We start from the raw sequence: 18516 nt of genomic DNA, 5'->3' as shown, positions 1-18516 counted from the left end.
TTTTTATTATATTCACTCAGCTTATCTATGAGCATTTGATATTTTTCCAATTGTTTAGATCTGACTTTATTTGTGTGATTAGTATTTTGTCATTGTGTTCATGTAGTTCCTGACTTTGCCTTGGCAGGTAGGCTCCCAAATATTTTAAACTATGGAGAGTTATTTTAAATAGAATTTCTTTTTGTTTTTTAGTTGATTCTCTAATGGTTCTCTAAGTATACAATCGTATCATCCACAAAGAGTGATAATTTGGTTTCCTCATTGCCTACTCTAATTCCTTTCATCTCTTTTTCTTCTCTGATGATAAAACTAACATTTCTAATATAATATTGAATAGTAATGGTGATAGTGGGCAACCTTGTTTCACCACTAATCTTATTGGGAATGGTCCCAGTTTGTCTCCATTACATATGATGCTTGCTGATGGTTTTAAATAGCTGCTACTTATCATTTTAAGGAAAACTCCATTGATTCCTATAATCTTGAATGTTTTTCATAGGAATGGATATTGGATTTTATCAAATGCTTATTCTGTGGCTAGTGAGATAATCATATGATTTTTGTTAGTTTGGCTATTGATACAGTCAATTATGCTAATAGTTTTCCTAATATTGAACCCACCATGCATTCCTAGTATAAATCCTACTTCAAACCATTATTTTTTGTTTTTTGTTTTAACAACAGGGACTCTATTAGATTGTGAGTTCCTGTAGGGCAGGGACTGTATTTATATCTCTATCTTCATGACCCTATTTGGAGTTTTCCTGGCAGAAATACTGAGGTACTTGGGCAATTCTTTCTCCGACTCTTTTTAGAGATGGGGAAAATGAGGCAGACAATGTTAAGTGACTTGCCCAGAGTCATACAACTAAATGTGTGAAGTCAAATTTGAATCCCTAACTCCAGGCTTGGTATTCTATCTACTATTTTACCTAGATCTGCCTTCACTGGGCATATAATCATAAAAAGGAAGGTATGAATTTGAATGTATGAATTAAACATTTCAGAGAATTAAAGGAAATAATTTATCTCATAGGGACAGAGCCAGAAGCCTCCAACTTTTCTTAGGATCAATTTCATCCTATTTCAAAACTTTCCCTTAGCCTAAGTCTCTGAGGCTTTAAAGTAATATTCATGTATATTCTTGGATTTGTGGATAATCTTGAGAATAAATCGCTACTAATAGAAATAATGACTCTGCCACTTAGAGTATTAAGTGGTCAACTTTGTAAAACAACTCCTCCTCCCTTCCTGAGTTGTTATTTGATCTATTTGGCGATTCCCATCTCCCAGTTCCGTATTCCTTCCCCACCCCCATGCTATCTTAGTAATTCAATGATTTTGAAAGAATGAATTTCTATGGCTAAAGGGACAAGATGTGTTTGGTGTGTCAGTGTGTGTGTGTGTGTGTGTGTGTGTGTGAGAAGTAGATTATTCCAATCTGGAAAATGCAATGATACCTTTTTTTTTTTTTTTGTCATAAACTCTTATAGGAGATTCCCACTTTCTCCCAGTGGTGTGACTTGCCTTGATGAGGCAGACTGATGTTTATAATGAGAATTCTGAGCTGTTAGCGTGGTGTAGGAGAAAGTGTTTTGGGTTAAGAATCAAGAGATCTGAGATTGAGGAAATCATTAAATCTTGTAGCCAAAGTTTCTCATCTGACTGACTAGTATATTCTAAGGCCATTTGTCCTACTAATTTGGGAACAAGGAAAGAAATAAATATTTATATAGTGCCTATCATAGACACAGCATTTAACAGACACTTGCTAAACACTTTTTTACAAATATTATCTAACTTGATTCTAAGCCAGATGGTACTGTTATTCTCCTCAATTTATAGTTGAGCAGACTAAGGCAAACAGAGGTGAATGACTTGCCTGGAATCACACAGCTAGTGTTTGAGGTGAGATTTGAACTCGGGTCTTTATGACTTGGGCCCAATATTGTCTGCTATTATTATCTAATCTGCTGATATACTTTAAAGATCCCTGAACTGTTCCATCTTCCTTTTTCTTAAGAGATCTTGGGCCTTGCCATTCATATTATACCTGCACTCCGGATATATATTGTATCTTTTCCTTTAGAATATGAGCTCCTTGAAAGTAGGGGCTGTCACTCTTAAAAAAATCTGCACCCCTAGTATTTAGAACAGTGCTTGCACATAGTAAACATTTTATAAATGTTCATTCATTCAATAATTCCATAGTCCTGTAATTAAAAAGTTTAATAATAGCCTTTTATTTTCAAAATACAAAGATAGTTTTCAACCCTCACCCTGCACAATCTTATATTCTGAATTCTTCTCCCTTTCTTCCCTCCACTCTCCCAGACAGCAAGTAATCCAAAATAGGTTAAATATGTGCATTTCTTCCAAACATATTTCCACATTTATAATGCTGCACAGAAAAAATCAGAACAAAAAAGGAAAAAAAAATAGAGGAAAAAAACCAAGCAAACAACAATTAAGGTAGAAAATACCATGTCATCATCCAGATTCAATTCCCACACAGTTCTTTATTTAATGATTAATTAGATTTAATGAATTATATAGGATTTTTTTCCCTGTCAAACTAGATGATCTAAGATTGCTATGCTTTTTGAGTTGCTTTTGGCTTTTAATATTTTTTTCTGTTCCTTCCTTTATTCCTAGCTATGATTTCTTGCAGTTTTTAAAGTTCTAACCTCCAGCAACACCCTCCAGAATTTTCCTAATTGGCTGCTTTGAAAATCCTGTAGGATGAGAAACCATATCACCAAACTTATTAGATTTGTACTTAAATTAAGAGTTAATAGGCTCTGAATGAGGTTCTCTTTTTAAAGCACAACATATAGACTTAGAGAATTAAGAATTGCAAGACACCTTAGAAATCATTTAGTCCTATTCCCTCATTTTGCAGGTAAAGGAACTAAGGCTTCAGTAGAGAGATGTATGAGGTGAATTGCCCAAAATATTGCTAAACATTGGCAAGGAAATGAGAGAATTAGGATTTGAAACTGGATTTTTTTTCTTCCTTAATCCGATGTTCCTTTGTTATACGCTGTGTTCCTTGCATTTTGCCATATCCACTTGAGTATCTTAGAGACTTCTTTGTTTCTCCCATGTTTTTCAGTCATGCTTTGAGAGGCTGAGAGATGAGATCTGGATAAGTAGGTCATTAGTGTCCTATTTCTTTGTGCTATTAATTTATTCTAAGTACTTATCACTGTCCTTCCTCTTACTCTCTGTTCCTTTCAGTTCCTCCAATACTCCAAGAATCATGGTTCTTTGAGACTGGGGAAAGGGAAGAGGAAAGATGATGACAATTCATATTCTAGGAGCATTTCAAAATTTCCAAAGAATTTTCTCCAATAAAACTTTTTGAGATAGATAACATTATTCTTCTTATTAATTATTCTCTTTTAGGTAGAATTTATATTTTGAGGTTTGTAAAATATTTTATAAATGTGATCTTGTTTAATCTTCATAATAACCATGTGAGGGAGGTGCTATATAACTTCTACTTTGTAGGACCTACCTCACTCATACTTTGTAGATATGGAAACTGAGGCTGAGAGAGGCTAGGTGATTTGCCCATTATCATGTGGTTAATAAGTATCTGAAGCAAAATTTTAATTCAGGTATTCCTAATTCCAAGTTCATCCCATTCTCCACTGTCCCACTTGACTGTCCTGACTGTAAGAATAGTGCCAGGGTCCTAATGGTTAGAGTGAGCTTGGGCTGGCAAGGAAATTCAAGGATAAAAACCAAGAGTTTTTTTTAAGCTATATTTACATATAGCTATATAAAGCTATATTTACATATAGCTATATAAAGCTATATTATTTTTAAGCTATATATTAAAGCTATATTTATTTTTTAAAGCTATATATTGATCTATAACTAGATCAAAGAGAAAACAACTCTTGTTGCTTGGGTTGAAGGGGATGATGGTAACTGATGAGAGAGAGAATCAACTCTAATTTTACTTCCATCTTCTTTGCCAGGGACAAAGATCTTTGGCCTGGAAAGACTAGAATCAAAGTGGCTAATACTCAAGATAAGTAAGGCAACAATACTAAGGGAGTACTTATCTGTCCTTGATCCATAAAGCAACTAGTCAATATTTATTAAATACCTAATATGTGACAAACACCAGGCAGTAAAGTTGATGAGTTCAAGTCACCTGTTGCAGATGAACTGCATCCTTGAGTACTGACAAAACTCCCTTATCAAGGAAGATGTGATCATTGAGAAAATGTCAATGATCTTTGGAAGATCTTAGGGTACAGGAGAAGTCCTGGGAAATGGCCCTGATTTTCAGCAAAAGGAAGAAATTAGAAACTGCAGACTACAGGCCATTGAGCTTGACCTCTCTTCCTGGGAAAATTCTAGAATGCATTTTTTTTTTTAAATAAAATTTTAAAATTATTATTATTACAGCTTTTTGTTTACAAAACATAAGCATGGGTAATTTTTCAACATTGACCCTTGGAAAATCTTCTGTTCCAACTTTTCCCTTCCTTCCCCCTCCTCCCTTCCCTAGATAGCAGGTAGTCCAATACATGTTAAATATGTTAAAGTATATGTTAAAGCCAATATATGTATACATATTTATACAGTTATCTTGCTGCGCAAGAAAAATCGGATCTAGAAAGAAAGAAAAAATAAACCTGAGAAGGAGAACAAAAATGTAAGCAAACAATAACAGAAAGAGTGGAAATGCTGTGCTGTGGTCCATACTCATTTCCCATAGTTCTCTCTCTGGGTGTAGATGACTCTCTTCATTAGTGAACAATTGGAACTAGTTTGAATCATCTTATTGTTGAAGAGAGCCAGGTCTATCAGAATTGATCATTGTAGAATATTGTTGTTGCCATGTGTAATGATCTCCTGGTTCTGCTCATTTCACTTACCATCACTACATGTCTCTTTAAGCCTCTCTGAAATCATCCTGCTGATCATTTCTTATAGAACAATAACATTCCATAACATTCATATACATAACTTACTCAGCCATTCTCCAATTGATGGGCATCCACTCACTTTCTAGTTTCTTGCCACTACAAAAAAGGGCTGCCACAAACATTTTTGCTCATGTGGGTCTCTTTCTCTCCATTAAGATCTCTTTGGGATATAAACCCAGTAGTAACACTGCTGGGTCAAAGGGTATGCACAGTTTGATAACAATTCCAGATCACTCTCCAGAATGGCTGGATATATTCACAATTCCACCAGTGATGTATCAGTGTCCCAGCTTTTCCACATCCCCTCTAAAATTCATCAACATCTTTTCCTCTCATCTTAGCTAATCTGAGAGGTATATAGTGGTATCTCAGGATTGTCTTAATTTGCATTTCTCTGATTAATAGTGATTTAGAGTGTCTTTTCATATGACTATAAATAGTTTCAATTTCTTCATCTGAAAATTGTCTGTTCCTATCCTATGACCATTTATCATTTGGAAAATGGCTTGATTACTTAGAAATTTGAGTCAATTCTCTATATATTTTGGAAATGAGGCCTTTATCAGAACCTTTGAATGTAAAAATATTTTCCTAGTTTATTGCTTCCCTTCTAATCTTGTCTACATTAGTTTTGTTTGTACAAAAACCTTTTAATTTAATATAATCAAAATTTTCTATTTTGTGATCAATAATGATCTCTAGTTCTTCTTTGATCACAAATTCCTTCCTCCTCTACAGGTCTGAGAGGTAAACTTTCCTATGTTCTTCTAATTTATTTATAATCTCATTTTTTATGTTTAGATCATGAACCATTTTGACCTTATCTTGTTGTACAGTGTTAAGTGTGGATCAATGCCTAGTTTCTGCCCTACTAGTTTCCAATTTTCTTAGTGGTTTTTGTCAAATAGTGAATTATTATCCCAAAATCTGAGGTCTTTGGATTTTTCAAACACTAGATTGCTATGGTTATTGACTGCATTGTCCTCTAAACCTAACCTATTCCACTGATCAACTAGTCTATTTCTTAGCCAATACTAAATGGTTTTGATGCCTGCTGCTTCATAATATAGTTTTAGATCTGGTACAGCAAGGTCATCTTCATTTGATTTTTTTCGTTAGTTCCCTTGAAATTCTTGACCTTTGGTTCTTCTAGATGAATTTTGTTGTTATTTTTTCTAGGTCAGTAAAATAGTTTCTTGGGAGCTTGATTGGTATAGCACTAAATAAATAGATTACTTTAGATAGTTTTGTCATCTTTATTGTATTCACTCAACCTATCCAAGAACACTTAATATTTTTCTAGTTGTTTAGATCTGACTTTATTTGTGTGGAAAGTGTTTTGTAGTTTTGTTCATGTTGTTCCTCATTTTCCCTTGGCAGATAGCTTCCCAAATATTTTATGCTATCGACAGTTATTTTAAATTGAATTTCCCTTTGTATCTCTTGCTGTTGGATTTTGTTAATGATGTATAAAAATGCTAAGAATTTATGTGGATTTATTTTGTATCCTGCAACTTTGCTAAAGTTGTAGATTATTTTGAATAACTTTTTAGTAGATTCTCTGGGGTTCTCTAAGTATAACATCATATCATCTGCAAGGAATGATAATTTGGTTTCTTCATTACCTACTCTAATTCCTTTAATCTTTTTCATCTCTTATTGCCAAAGCTAACATTTCTAATACAATATTGAATAGTAATGGTGATAGTGGGCAACCTTGTTTCACTTCTGATCTTATTGGGAATAGTTCTAGTTTATACCCATTACATATGATGCTTGCTGATGGTTTTGGATAAATGCTACTGACTATTTTAAGGAAGAGCCCATTTATTCCTAAACTCTTTAGTGTTTTTAGTAGGAACAATGTTGGATTTTATCAAATGCTTTTTCTGCATCTATTGAGATGATTATATAGTTTTTGTTAATTTGGTTATTGATTTAGTCAATTATGCTAATAGCTTTCTTAGTATTGAACCATCCCTGCATTCCTAGTGTAAATCCTACTTGCTCATGGTATATTATCCTGGGGGTTTTCTGTAATCTCTTTGCTAATATTTTATTTAAGATTTTTGCATCAATATTCACTAGAGAGATTGGTCTATCATTTTCTTTCTCTGTTTTTGCCCTACCTGGTTTAGGCATCAGTACCATGTCTGGGTCATAAAAGGAATTTTGTAGGAGTCTTTCGTTCCCTAGTTTTTTCAAATAGATTACATAGTATTGGAATTAATTGTTCTTTAAATGTTTGGTAGAATTCACATGTAAATCCATCTAGTCCTGGGGATTTTTTCTTAGGGAGCTGATTAATAGCTTGTTCTATTTCTTTTTCTAAAATGGGACCATTTAAGCAATTTACTTTCTCCTCTGTTAATCTGGGCAGCCTATATTTCTGTAAGTATTCTTCCATTTCACTTAGGTTAAATTTGTTGGCATAAAGTTGGGCAAAGCAACTACTAATTATTAGTCTAATTTCCTCTTCATTGGTGGATAGTGCTTTCTTTTCATTTTTAAGACTAACAATTTGATTTTCCTCTTTCCTTTTTCCAATCAAATTTACCAAAGGCTTATCTATTTTGTTTTTTTTTTCAATAAACCAACTCTTAGTTTTATTTATTAATTCAATAGTTTTTTTTTTTTACCTTTTAATTTTATTAATCTTTTATTTTTAGAATTTCAGGTTTAGTATTTGTTTGGGGGGTTTTACTTTGCTTTTGCTTTGCTTACTTTTACTTTGCTCTTTTTCTAGCTTTTTTAGTTGCAAGCCCAATTCATTGATCTTCTCTTTCTTTATTTTATGTAAGTAAGCCTCTATAGATAAAATTTCCCATTATTACTGCTTTGGCTGCATCCCACAAATTTTGATATGTTGTCTCATTATTATCATTCTCTTGGATGAAATTATTAATTGTGTCTATGATTTGCTGTTTCACCCATTCATTCTTTAGGATGAGATTATTTACTTTCCAATTACTTTTTGTTCTATTTTCTCCTGGCTTTTTATTGAATGTAGTTTTTATTGCATCACGATCTAAAAAGAATGCATTTACTATTTCTGCCTTTTTGTATTTGATTTTGAGGTCTTTATGTACTAAGATATGGTCAATTTTTTGTATAGGTTCTGCAAACTGCTGAGATGAAAGTGTATTCCTTTCTGTCTTCAATTTTTTCCCAAAGATCTATCCTATCTAACTTTTCTAGTATTCTATTTGCCTCTTTAACTTATTTCTTATTTATTTTGTGGTTTGATTTATCTAGTCAGAGAGTGCAAGGTTGAGATCTCCCATTAGTATAATTTTGCTGTCTATTTTTTCTTGCAGCCCTTTTAACTTCTTCTTTAGGAATTTAGATACTACACCATTTGGTGCATATATGTTTAATATTGATATTGCTTCATTCTCTATGCTACCCTTTAGCAAGATATAGTGCCCTTCCTTATCTCTTTTAATTAGTTCAATTTTTATTTTTGCTTGATTTGATCTTTTTTTTTAAACTTCACCTAAAATATAATAGATTCTGCTCCAGCCTTTTACCTTTATTCTGTATATATCATCCTGCTTTAAATGTGTTTCCTGTAAATAACATATTGTAGGATTCTAGCTTTTAATCCAGTCTACTATCTGCCTCCACTTTATGGGGGAGTTTACTCCATTCACATTTATGATTACAACTACTAATTCTATATTTCCTGCCATCTTATTATTCCCAGATTATACTCTTCTCTTTCCTTTTCCCCTCACACTTCTCCCCAGTATTTAACTTATGGGCACCACTTTCCTCAAGCAGCCCTCCCCCTTTAGAATCTCTCCTCCTTTAGAGTCCCTGCCCCTTTCTTATACCTTTACCCTACTATTTCTGTATTCCCTTCTATTTAAAATACTCCTTTTCTTTTTGCTTTCCCCCTCCCACTTTTCAACAAGGTGAAGAAGTTTCTCTGTAAAACAAATATGTCTAATATTTCCTCTTTGAGCCAAATCTGATGAGAGTAAGATTCACACAATGTTCCTCCCCCTTCTCTCTTTCCCTCAAATACAATAGGTTTCCTTTGCCTCTTCTTGAGATGTAATTTCCCTCTTTTTAACTCCACTTATCCCTTTTTCTGGTACAATCTCCTTTCCACTTCCAGTTCCTTTTTCATATTATAGCAGTAAAATCAAATTATATGTGCACTCTCTATGTATATCCATAACAGAAACAGTCCTATATTTGGAGGTCAAATTTTTTGTTTGGTTCTGGTTTTTTCATCAGAAATAAATGGAATTCACATGTTTCATTGAATGTCCATCTTCTTCCCAGGAAGAAAATTCTCAGTTTAGCTGGGTAGTTTATTTTTGACAGCATTCCTTTGCCTTTTGGAATATTAGATTCCAGGTCCTTCAATCCTTTAATGTGAAAGTTGCTAGATCCTGAGTAATCCTTATTGTGGTTCCTCAGTATTTTTTTCTGGCTACTTGTAATATTTTTTCCCTGGTCCAATAGTTCTGAAATTTAGCCACAATATTCCTTGGAGTTTTAATTTTGGGGTCTCTTTCAAGAGGTGTGTGATGAATTCTTTCAATGGCTATTTTACCTTCTGCATTCTATGACATCTGGGCAGTTGTCTTTGATGATTCCTGAAAAATAGTGTCTAGCTCTTTTTTTCATCATGATTTTCAGGGAGTCCAATAATCCTTAGGTTATCTCTCCTAGATCTATTTTCCATGTCTGTTGTTTCCCCAAGTAGGTTTTTCACTTTTTTTTTTTTTTTTTGGTTTTGCTTGACTGATTCTTGATGTCTCCTCAAGTCATTCATTTCCATTTTTTTTCAATTCTGATTTTTAATGAATTATTTTCTTTACTTACTTTTTACATTTCTTTTTGTAATTGTCCAATTAAGTTTTTAAATGAGTTGTTTTGTTCTATGGAATATTTTCCCATTTTGCCAATTTTATTTTTTAAGGAGTTATTTTTTTCTAATTCACTAATTCTGTTTTCCTGAGAGTTCTTTACCTTTTCCAATTCACAAATTCTTTTTTTCCTAGAAGTTCTTTACCTTTTCCATTTCACAAATTCTGTTTTTCAGGGAGTTGTTTTCTTTTTCCAATCTATTTTTTAATGAGTTATATATGCCTTTTCCAAACCCTCTTGCAAAAATTTCCTTTCCTTTCCCCATTTTTCTTCTAGCACTCTTTTAAGATGCTTTTTAATTTCTTCTAGGGAAGTCTTGCATGGTGAGGACCAGATTATATCACCCTTTGGGGCTTCATCTGGAGACAATCTGCTTTTTGTGCCCTCAGGGTTTGAAATCTGTTCTCTTTCACTATAGAAGCTGTCTATAGTTAGAGCTCACTTTCCCTTTTTACTCATTTAAAAAACAAAAGTTGGGATCTGCTTTTAGGGCAAGGAAGTTACAAGTTTCCTCTATAGACACTAGGAAGCGGCAGCAGCAACCCTGGGTTCATGCTGATTCACTCCCGGTGCTGGGTGGGTATGGCCTCATGAGGCTCTGGTGCTTTGGGGTTCACTCTTTACCTTTTGTGTTTGTGTTGGATGTTTTATAACTTCTCTGATGATCTACTTTCTTGCAACTAGGGCAGAGTGACCAAAACTGTGGTAGAGTCCTCCCTGTAGATTCTACCCCCCTCCACCCTTGGAGACCGCCCCCCGCCCCCAGTCTGCTCAGTGTGAGCTGGCCTCTGTGCTCTGCCTCGCTGCCTGTTCCTGGCCTCCTCCCACTCCCAACCAAAACAGACCTTTTTTGGTGGTCTTCAAAATTATCTTCTTTTGATAATTTGCTGCACTCCCAACATTCGTGGATTGTGTCAGCCCAGCACTATTTCAGAGGCGGAATATCATAATTAGTGTGAGGGCAATAGGAGAGCTCAGAAAGAATCGTGTGTCCTTTCTGCCATCTTGGCTCCGCCCCACCCCCCTAGAGTGCATTGTTAAAAGCAAGGTTGGTGAACCCTAATCAAGAAAAGAAAGCAGCAATCACAAAGAATGAGGATGGCTTCATTAAGAAAAGGTTATATTAGACCAACCTTGTTTCCTTTTTTGATAGTGTTATTAACCTAGAAGATCAGTTATAGAATTAAAGTATTTGAAAAAAGTTTTGAGGAAAAGATGGATCAATGTGGATGAGAAGATAGCACAATTAGATGAACTTGGAACTGATTGGATGATTGTGCCCAAAGAGCATTGTTAGAGGAAGGAGAGCTGTGGTGACTTCTGCTTGGTCTGGTGCTGTCTTGTGTTTTTTCATGACCAGGCTGAAGGCATTAGTGCAATTCTTGCCAAGTTTTCAGATGTCTAAAAGTTGGGAGGGCTGGCTATGACACTGGATGATACCATCAGGTTTCCAAAAGAACTCAACAAATTAGAATGTTGGGTTTGACTCTGATAAGTAAAATTTAGTTGAGATATGAGTAAGATCTTATCCTAGGTTATAAAAAGTCAATTTCACAAATGCAAGATAGAGGAGATGTGGCCAAGAAGCCATTGATCTGAAAAAAGTTTTGGAGTGCTTAATAGATAGCAAGGTAATATGGTAACCAAAAAAAAAAATTAAAAACCTGATATATTTCAAATTCAATAAAGGGGGGGGTGGCATGTGACCAATACTAATTGATATTAACATTAATGGATGTTTTCAGGTATGTTTGTAGCTTGGTATACTATGGCCTTACCTTGAATGCTGGTGAACACAAAGGAAATATGTACCTGAATATAGCTTTGTATGGTCTGGTGGAAGTCCCAGCATGCCCTCTGTGCGTTTACTTCATTGAGAAACCTTGGTATGTATTATTTTGAGTGACTAATTTTCTCTCATAGCTCTATAAAAATGCTTCTTTGGAGAAACTTGGATCATTTTGCTTTTCCAAAGCAACCCATTCTATAGTTGAGAAGAAACTTTAAATCAGTTCAATTTAAGAAACAGATTAAGTACCTTTTGTTATTTATTCTTTGTTCTCCTAGAGGACCATGATCTCAGGGAGGTGATTCCATGCCATGCAAGTGATTTGGATTTAAGTGAGGGAGGGCTGTGCATTCACTTTCTTCTCCAGAGCCATCTGGGTTCAGAGCAAGATATAGATTAGGAGGACTGGTGATAGCTTTGAATACAATGGGAGACCTTACCCTTTTTAGGATAATGTCTTTTTTATGAGTTACATCTTTTTAAATTATTGCTTTTTATTTACAAAACATATGCATGGGTAATTTTTTTCAACACTGACCCTTACAAAACCTTCTGTTTCAAATTTTCCCTTCCTTTCCTCCACCCCTTCCCATGCAGGTAGTTCAATATATGTTAAATATGTTAAAATATATGTCAATCCAATATATGTATACATATTTTTATAGTTATCTTCCTGCACAAGAAAAATCAGAAAAGATAAGGTCTTTAAAGGAGCTCAATTTGCCTGAGGCAACACCCACTCAGTGCTTAGGGAGTCTCCTGCCATAGCACTATGATACAGAGAAAAAGTGAGAGACACCCTGCCTTGTAGAAGTTTCCATTCTAAGAGGGAGAAATCACCCTGTCCACAGAGAAGTAAATCCAAATGTTTGAGAAAGCCAAGAGTACACTAAGAAGTGGAAGAATCAGGGAAGGCTTCATCTAAAACATCAACAGAAAGTAAATTAACTTTATTTTGACCAACAAGGAATTAGAAACTTGCTTGTGCATATGTAAGATTTCAAAGTTTTCAGAAAGTCCACTTTAGAAAGTAAGTCATTGGCAAACTTTTTTATATGCTAAGATTAGAACTAATGAGTTCTTAATGGCAGTAAGTACTTCTTTTTAAAAATTTTTATTAAAGCTTTTAATTTTTCAAAACATATGCATTGATAATTCTGCAGCATTAGCCTTTGCAAAACCTTGTATTCCAGTTCCCCTCCTTTTCTCACTCCCCTTCCCTAAATAACAAGTAGTCCAATATATGTTAAATATGGTAGAAATATATATTAAATACAATATATGCATACATATTTATACAATTATTATGCTGTACAAGAAAAATCAAATCAAACCAGAAAAGAAAATGATGAAGAAAATAAAATGCAAGCAAACAACAACAAAAAGAGTGAGAATGCTATGCTGTGAACCATACTCAGTTTGCACAATCCTCTCTCTGGGTGTAGATAGCTCTTTTGATCACAAGACCATTGGAACTGGTCTGAATCATCTCATTATTCAAGAGAGCCACGGCCATCAGAATTGATCATTGTATAATCTTGTTATTGCTGGGTACAATGTGGTTCTGCTGGTGGTTCTGCTCATTTCATTCAGCATCAGTTCATGTAAATCTCTCCAGGCTTCTCTGAAATCATCCTGCTTATCATTTCTTATAGAACAATAATATTCCATAGCATTCATATACCATAACTTATTCAGCCATTCTCCAACTGATGGATATTCACTTAGTTTCCAGTTTCTTGGCAGTAAATACTTATTTGAAGTTAGGATGTAGTTGGCAGGATTCTCACTTTGGATTTAGGTAAAACTTCTAGGAGTCCAGATTTGGAGAAACGAATTTGCACATCATCTAATCCAATCTCTACATTTTAGAGATGAAGAAACTGAGGCACACATAGATTGAGGGATTTGGACAAAGTCTCACAGGAAATGAGTGACAAAGAATACAGATTTAAACCCAAACCCCCCCACTCCAAATTCAATCATCTTTCATCAAATGATTTTGCCAAGGTCCAGAATTGAATACACATCTGATTCTTACAGCTACTTTTTAAGCTGTGGGAACTTTATCACTTAACCTCTCTCAGGTTGAGTTCCTTTATCTATAAAATGGAAATCATAATAATTGTAGCATTCACAATGTGGTTGTGAGATTTGAATGAGATAATATATGGTCAGAACTTTGAAGATCTTTGAATGCTTTATTAAATGTCAGTCAATCAATAAGTATTTGTTAAGGGGCAGCAAGATGGCCCAGTGCATAGAGAGCATTGACTCTGAAGTCAGGAGGACTTCAGTTCAAATCTAACCTGACACTTAACTCATCCTAGCTGTGTGACTCTGGGCAAGTCACCTAATCCCAATTACTTAGCCTAAAACAACAACAACAACAACAACAACAACAGTATTGTTTAAGTACTTACTTATTAAGAATTCTAGGTTCTGGGCTAGGAACTAGAAATACAAAGAAAAAAGTAAAAATCTGCCTCTCAAGGAGTTTACATTCTCCCAGGAAAGACAATGTCTACACATATAAATATATACAAAATAGATATAGGACAGTGGGAGCTGGGACTGGAAAACACTAGCAGCTAGAGGAATTCTTAGAGGCTTTGTGTAAAAAATGCCACTTTAAAGAAAACAGAGATTCGAAGAGATGGATGTGAGGAGGAAGTACATTCCAGACACGGGGACTGAGAGGGCAAAGAGCTAGAAGGTTGTGAGTGGGAACCATAAAAGTTCATCCAAACTCTAGAGTTTGTGAAAGAGAGTAATATAGATAATAAGATTTCATACTAATTATGGTCATTAGAGAAAATAAAACGTTTGCCGGGCTCTTTGCTCATTATTATTAGTTAGTTATTTTTCTTTCACACAAGACAAATTATTTCCAGAATACCCTTTCCTGGCTCTCCTGGAATGTGTCCTTCTCACGTTGTATTTGTTAATTCTGGGAATGAGTTGAAATTAAATTTCTTGGAAATTGACCACTCCTTCCATTTACATCATTTCAGCTGTCCTGGGTGAAGTGATGGGGAAGAAACCGTGTTTCCAGATCAAAGCCTCAGTAAAATCTGATTGGGATTTGGTGAAAGCATTTTGCTCTTTGAAAAGATGATCTTTTTTTCTTGGTCCTGAATTTTGACTGTCCTTTCTTCTTCTAGCCCAGTCCTCCCCTTTTATAAACAAAGGAAACCGAGACTCAGAGGACTTAAATAATTGATTTAAGGGCACAGAGACAAGAAGTGGAAAGAATGGGATTAAAACCAAGATTTTCCAATGCCCAAATCAGGATCTTTGCCAGGAAATGTCCTCCACAAAGACACCCCTTTCTCCCCAGATCTTTATAGATGAAGATTCTAGATTTCAAACTCTTTCCACTATTTCCTCATTGTCTTTTACAAGTTCTCATAGGATTTAGAACTAGAGGGATTCCAAAGATCATTTAGTTCAGTTTCCTGATTTGATGTTGAGGAAATTGAAGTCCAGAAATGGGAAGCAAATCAAGGATGTTACAGATGAACGAATTGAGAAATGATTTGCTGTTTTACCCATTCATTTTTTAGGATTAGATTATTTAGTTTCCAATTAATTTTTGGTCTATTTTCCCTTGGCCTTTTATTGCATCATAATTTGAACAAATGCATTTACTATTTCTGCCTTTCTGCAGTTGATTTTGAGGTTTTTAAGCCCTAATACATGATTAATTTTTGTATAGGTTCTATGAACCACTGAGAAAAAAAAAGTATACTCTTTCTGTCTCCATTCGATTTTCTCCAGAGATCTATCACATCTAACTTTTCTAACATTCTGTTTACCTCCCTAATTTCTTTCTTATTTATTTTGTAGTTCAATTTATCTACTTCTGAGAGAACAAAGTTGAGGTTCCCCACTAGTATAGTTTTGCTGTCTATCTCTTCTTGCAGCTCTCAACTTCTCTTGTAGGAATTTGGATGCTATACCACTTGGTGCATATATGTTTAGTACTGTTATTGCTTTATTATCTATGGTGAGATTCAGAAATGGGAAGCAAGTCAAGGATGTTTCAGGTGAAGGGACTGAGACTTAGAATGGTTAACTGATTTGGCCAAAGTCACACAGGTGCTAAGGACTAGAAGTGAGAATTGCACCCTGATTCTCTGACTCTGAATCCAGTTTTCTGCAGCACTCTCCCTCCTTTTTGTCCCTAGATAGCAACAGCTTAAGCTTGATAGGAGATGCTCTCATTTGCCTGAGAAGCAGATTTCACATTTATCAAGAGACTGGAGGGGCTGAAGCCTGGCCAATTCGCTGTGGGCATCTATCCTCAATTCTTTTGGGGCAAGATTTTAATCCTCTATCGGTCTAAGTTATTTGCATCTTGCCCAGGTGGTGCACAGTAGGATCCATGAGCTTGATGGACAGCTTTCTTTGGCTCAGCCAAGCACTCCAGACTGGGCCAAGAATTCACTGACGTTATTTACTTGTGGAAATGAAGGCAGCCGCCATGCAAAGTGTGCCATCTGCCACGTCTGACCTTGTGTGCTTTTTCTTCTAGGGCAGGGAGACGGAAAACCACCTCTGCTTTTCTCATTTTTGCGGGATTTGCCTGCATGTTGACCATGTTCTTAAGCGAACGTTCAGGTATGTGCAAATAATCGGATGTATGAAAACCTGTTGCTCTGAGAGGAATCAGATTATCACCCACAAATTCTCAGAACTTAAAAAATCCTTTAGTAACATGGTGGGGAGGGAGATCTAGAAAATATCCATGGTGTTCATTGACTTAGTGATTTCAAAATTTATAACAAGTTTTTTTTTAAATAATCCTTAGAAACTGGCTAATTTTACAATGGAATCAGTTACCAAACATTTATTAAGTGCTTAGTATGTGTACAGGTCAATCTCTTCATCTTTTTTTCCTTAATCAGAGCTTTGATTTCATTAGTATAGCAAAGTCCTGGAAAGGACTCTCATATAATGAAGATTAACACCTAGTCAGCACCAGATAGTCTTAGAGACTGTCTGGGGCTCTGAGAAATTAAATGACTTGTTGCCCAGAGTGTCTGAGTCTGAAGCAAGATTTGAACTAAGGCTGTCCTGATATTGCTGCCAGCTCTCTGTCCACTAAACTCTCCATCCACCTCTTGATCATTCAAATTAACAGAAGGGAGTTGTTATTAAAAGTAAGCAAATGGGAGACAATCCAAGTAATTTAATATTTGCCAGCCTGGGGAGGACATCCCTAAAGTTTAAACTTCTTGAGAGTAAAGCTTGTCCTTTGTCTTCATATCCCAGCACCAACCAACATAGTGTCTGGGTATATGATAGGCACTTAATAAATGTTTATTGATAATTGATCTTCTCCATTGATATTTGAATGGAAATTCATGGAAAATCTCACTGCCTGATTTAAGAGAACTATGAAGTAATATGTTTATTTTAATCCTGTCCTTTGCTTCCTGCCATTTTAGATCTTTGTTATTCCTTCTTCTGTGTGGTGACTAAGTAAGTGCATCACTTGTTAGAAGGATATCTATTAATATTCCTCTCCTCTCTTCTAATTAATTTCTCACCCTCTCTTCCTTGTTTTCCCAATCTCTGCCTTTCTCCTCTTTTCTCCCCCCTCCCATCTCACTTCATTTTGGTGCAATATGTATTTTTTGTGCTCGGCTCTGAGCCAGCCCCTTGTGGAGGATGGAAGAAGGCAGCATGATGTCACTGAGAAAATGCTCAGGGCCAGGCCGTAGCTGAGTTCTCTGTTTGTTTGGAGGGGAAGTAGAACACTCCCCCAAGATTGGCAAGTTACAGCTTCCGGTGAGAAAGCTTACTCCTGCGGCAATCCCCCTCCTTTTTCTCTTGTTTATCTCCATGGTAAGAAGGCTCCAGCTGCAGTGTGCTTATCCAATCAGAGTCAGCTCTGGGATTACATCACCAGTTGCTGAGCCTATTACGTCGTTATTTTTGTGATGTCTCATCTCTTGCTAGAATCATAAGACTTTTCCAGCAAGGAGGGGTCTTAAAGACCACCTAGTCCAATTATCTCCATTTTTCAGAGGAGGAAACTGAGGCACACAGGGTCATGCATCAGATGAAGAATTAAAACCAGGTCCTCTGACTCCCAGCTGTACTCAGCTTTTGGAAAGAGGCTTTTTCTTCATAGGAAGGGACCACTAAATAAATGGTGCATCAATGACAATATCCCTATGAAGTTTAAAACTCAACTTGCCCTCCCCAGATGAATCTTATCCCTGGATGGATGAGCTACCCTGTCTAGGGAGAATTTTGTGATCTTTTAAAAGTCCATCAGACAATGCTGGAATCCATGAAATCAGACTATGTCTTATATATCTTTGCACCTTCCTCACTGTCTAGACTGCTCCAGTAACAGGCTCATTGTGAATGCTGGTTGAATTAATAGAATGAATGGTCTTTTTAAAAAACTGATTTTTCAAGTGGAAACTTTCTTAGTGCTTAGCAAGGCATTCATTTAGAAGGTTTCTGATGCTTTTGGAGCCTCAGCCCCCATTGCTGGGTCTCACCAATATCAGCTAGGAGCCCATTGTTGCACCAGACAGAGATGCTGGATTTGGAGAGTGTTACTGATTACTGATTGTGCTTCAGTTTTCTCATCCATAAAATAAGAGCACTGGACTAAACAAGCTCCCAAATTTCTCCTTCTTCTGCATTTATAGAATTTTCTTAGTGCTTAACAAGGCATTCATTTAGAAGGTTTCTGGTGCTTTTGGAGCCTCAGCCCAGATTGCTGGGTCTCACCAATATCAGCTATGAGGCCATTGTTGCACCAGACAGAGATGCTGGATTTGGAGGCTGTCACTGATTACTGATTGTGCTTCAGTTTTCTGATCCATAAAATAAGAGCACTGGACTAGACAAGCTCCCAAATCTCTCTTT

The 18516-nt window shown here is 35.7% G+C and overlaps 1 protein-coding gene across 1 annotated transcript in view; it reads left to right on the top strand.

Moving 5' to 3' along the window:
* Positions 1 to 18516, top strand: part of LOC127552119 (solute carrier family 22 member 15-like) — a 209923-nt gene that overhangs the window by 113519 nt on the left and 77888 nt on the right. Inside the window, exons 7-8 of the mRNA XM_051982594.1 lie at positions 11579 to 11719; positions 16160 to 16245. Coding sequence (XP_051838554.1) covers positions 11579 to 11719; positions 16160 to 16245 — 227 coding nt within the window. The remainder of the gene's footprint in view (positions 1 to 11578; positions 11720 to 16159; positions 16246 to 18516) is intronic.

Source organism: Antechinus flavipes, chromosome 2 (assembly GCF_016432865.1).
Source record: "Antechinus flavipes isolate AdamAnt ecotype Samford, QLD, Australia chromosome 2, AdamAnt_v2, whole genome shotgun sequence".
NCBI classification, from domain to species: Eukaryota; Metazoa; Chordata; class Mammalia; order Dasyuromorphia; family Dasyuridae; genus Antechinus; species Antechinus flavipes.
The sequence above is the reverse complement of the archived record's forward strand: the minus strand, read 5'-3'. Positions and strand labels throughout refer to the sequence as shown.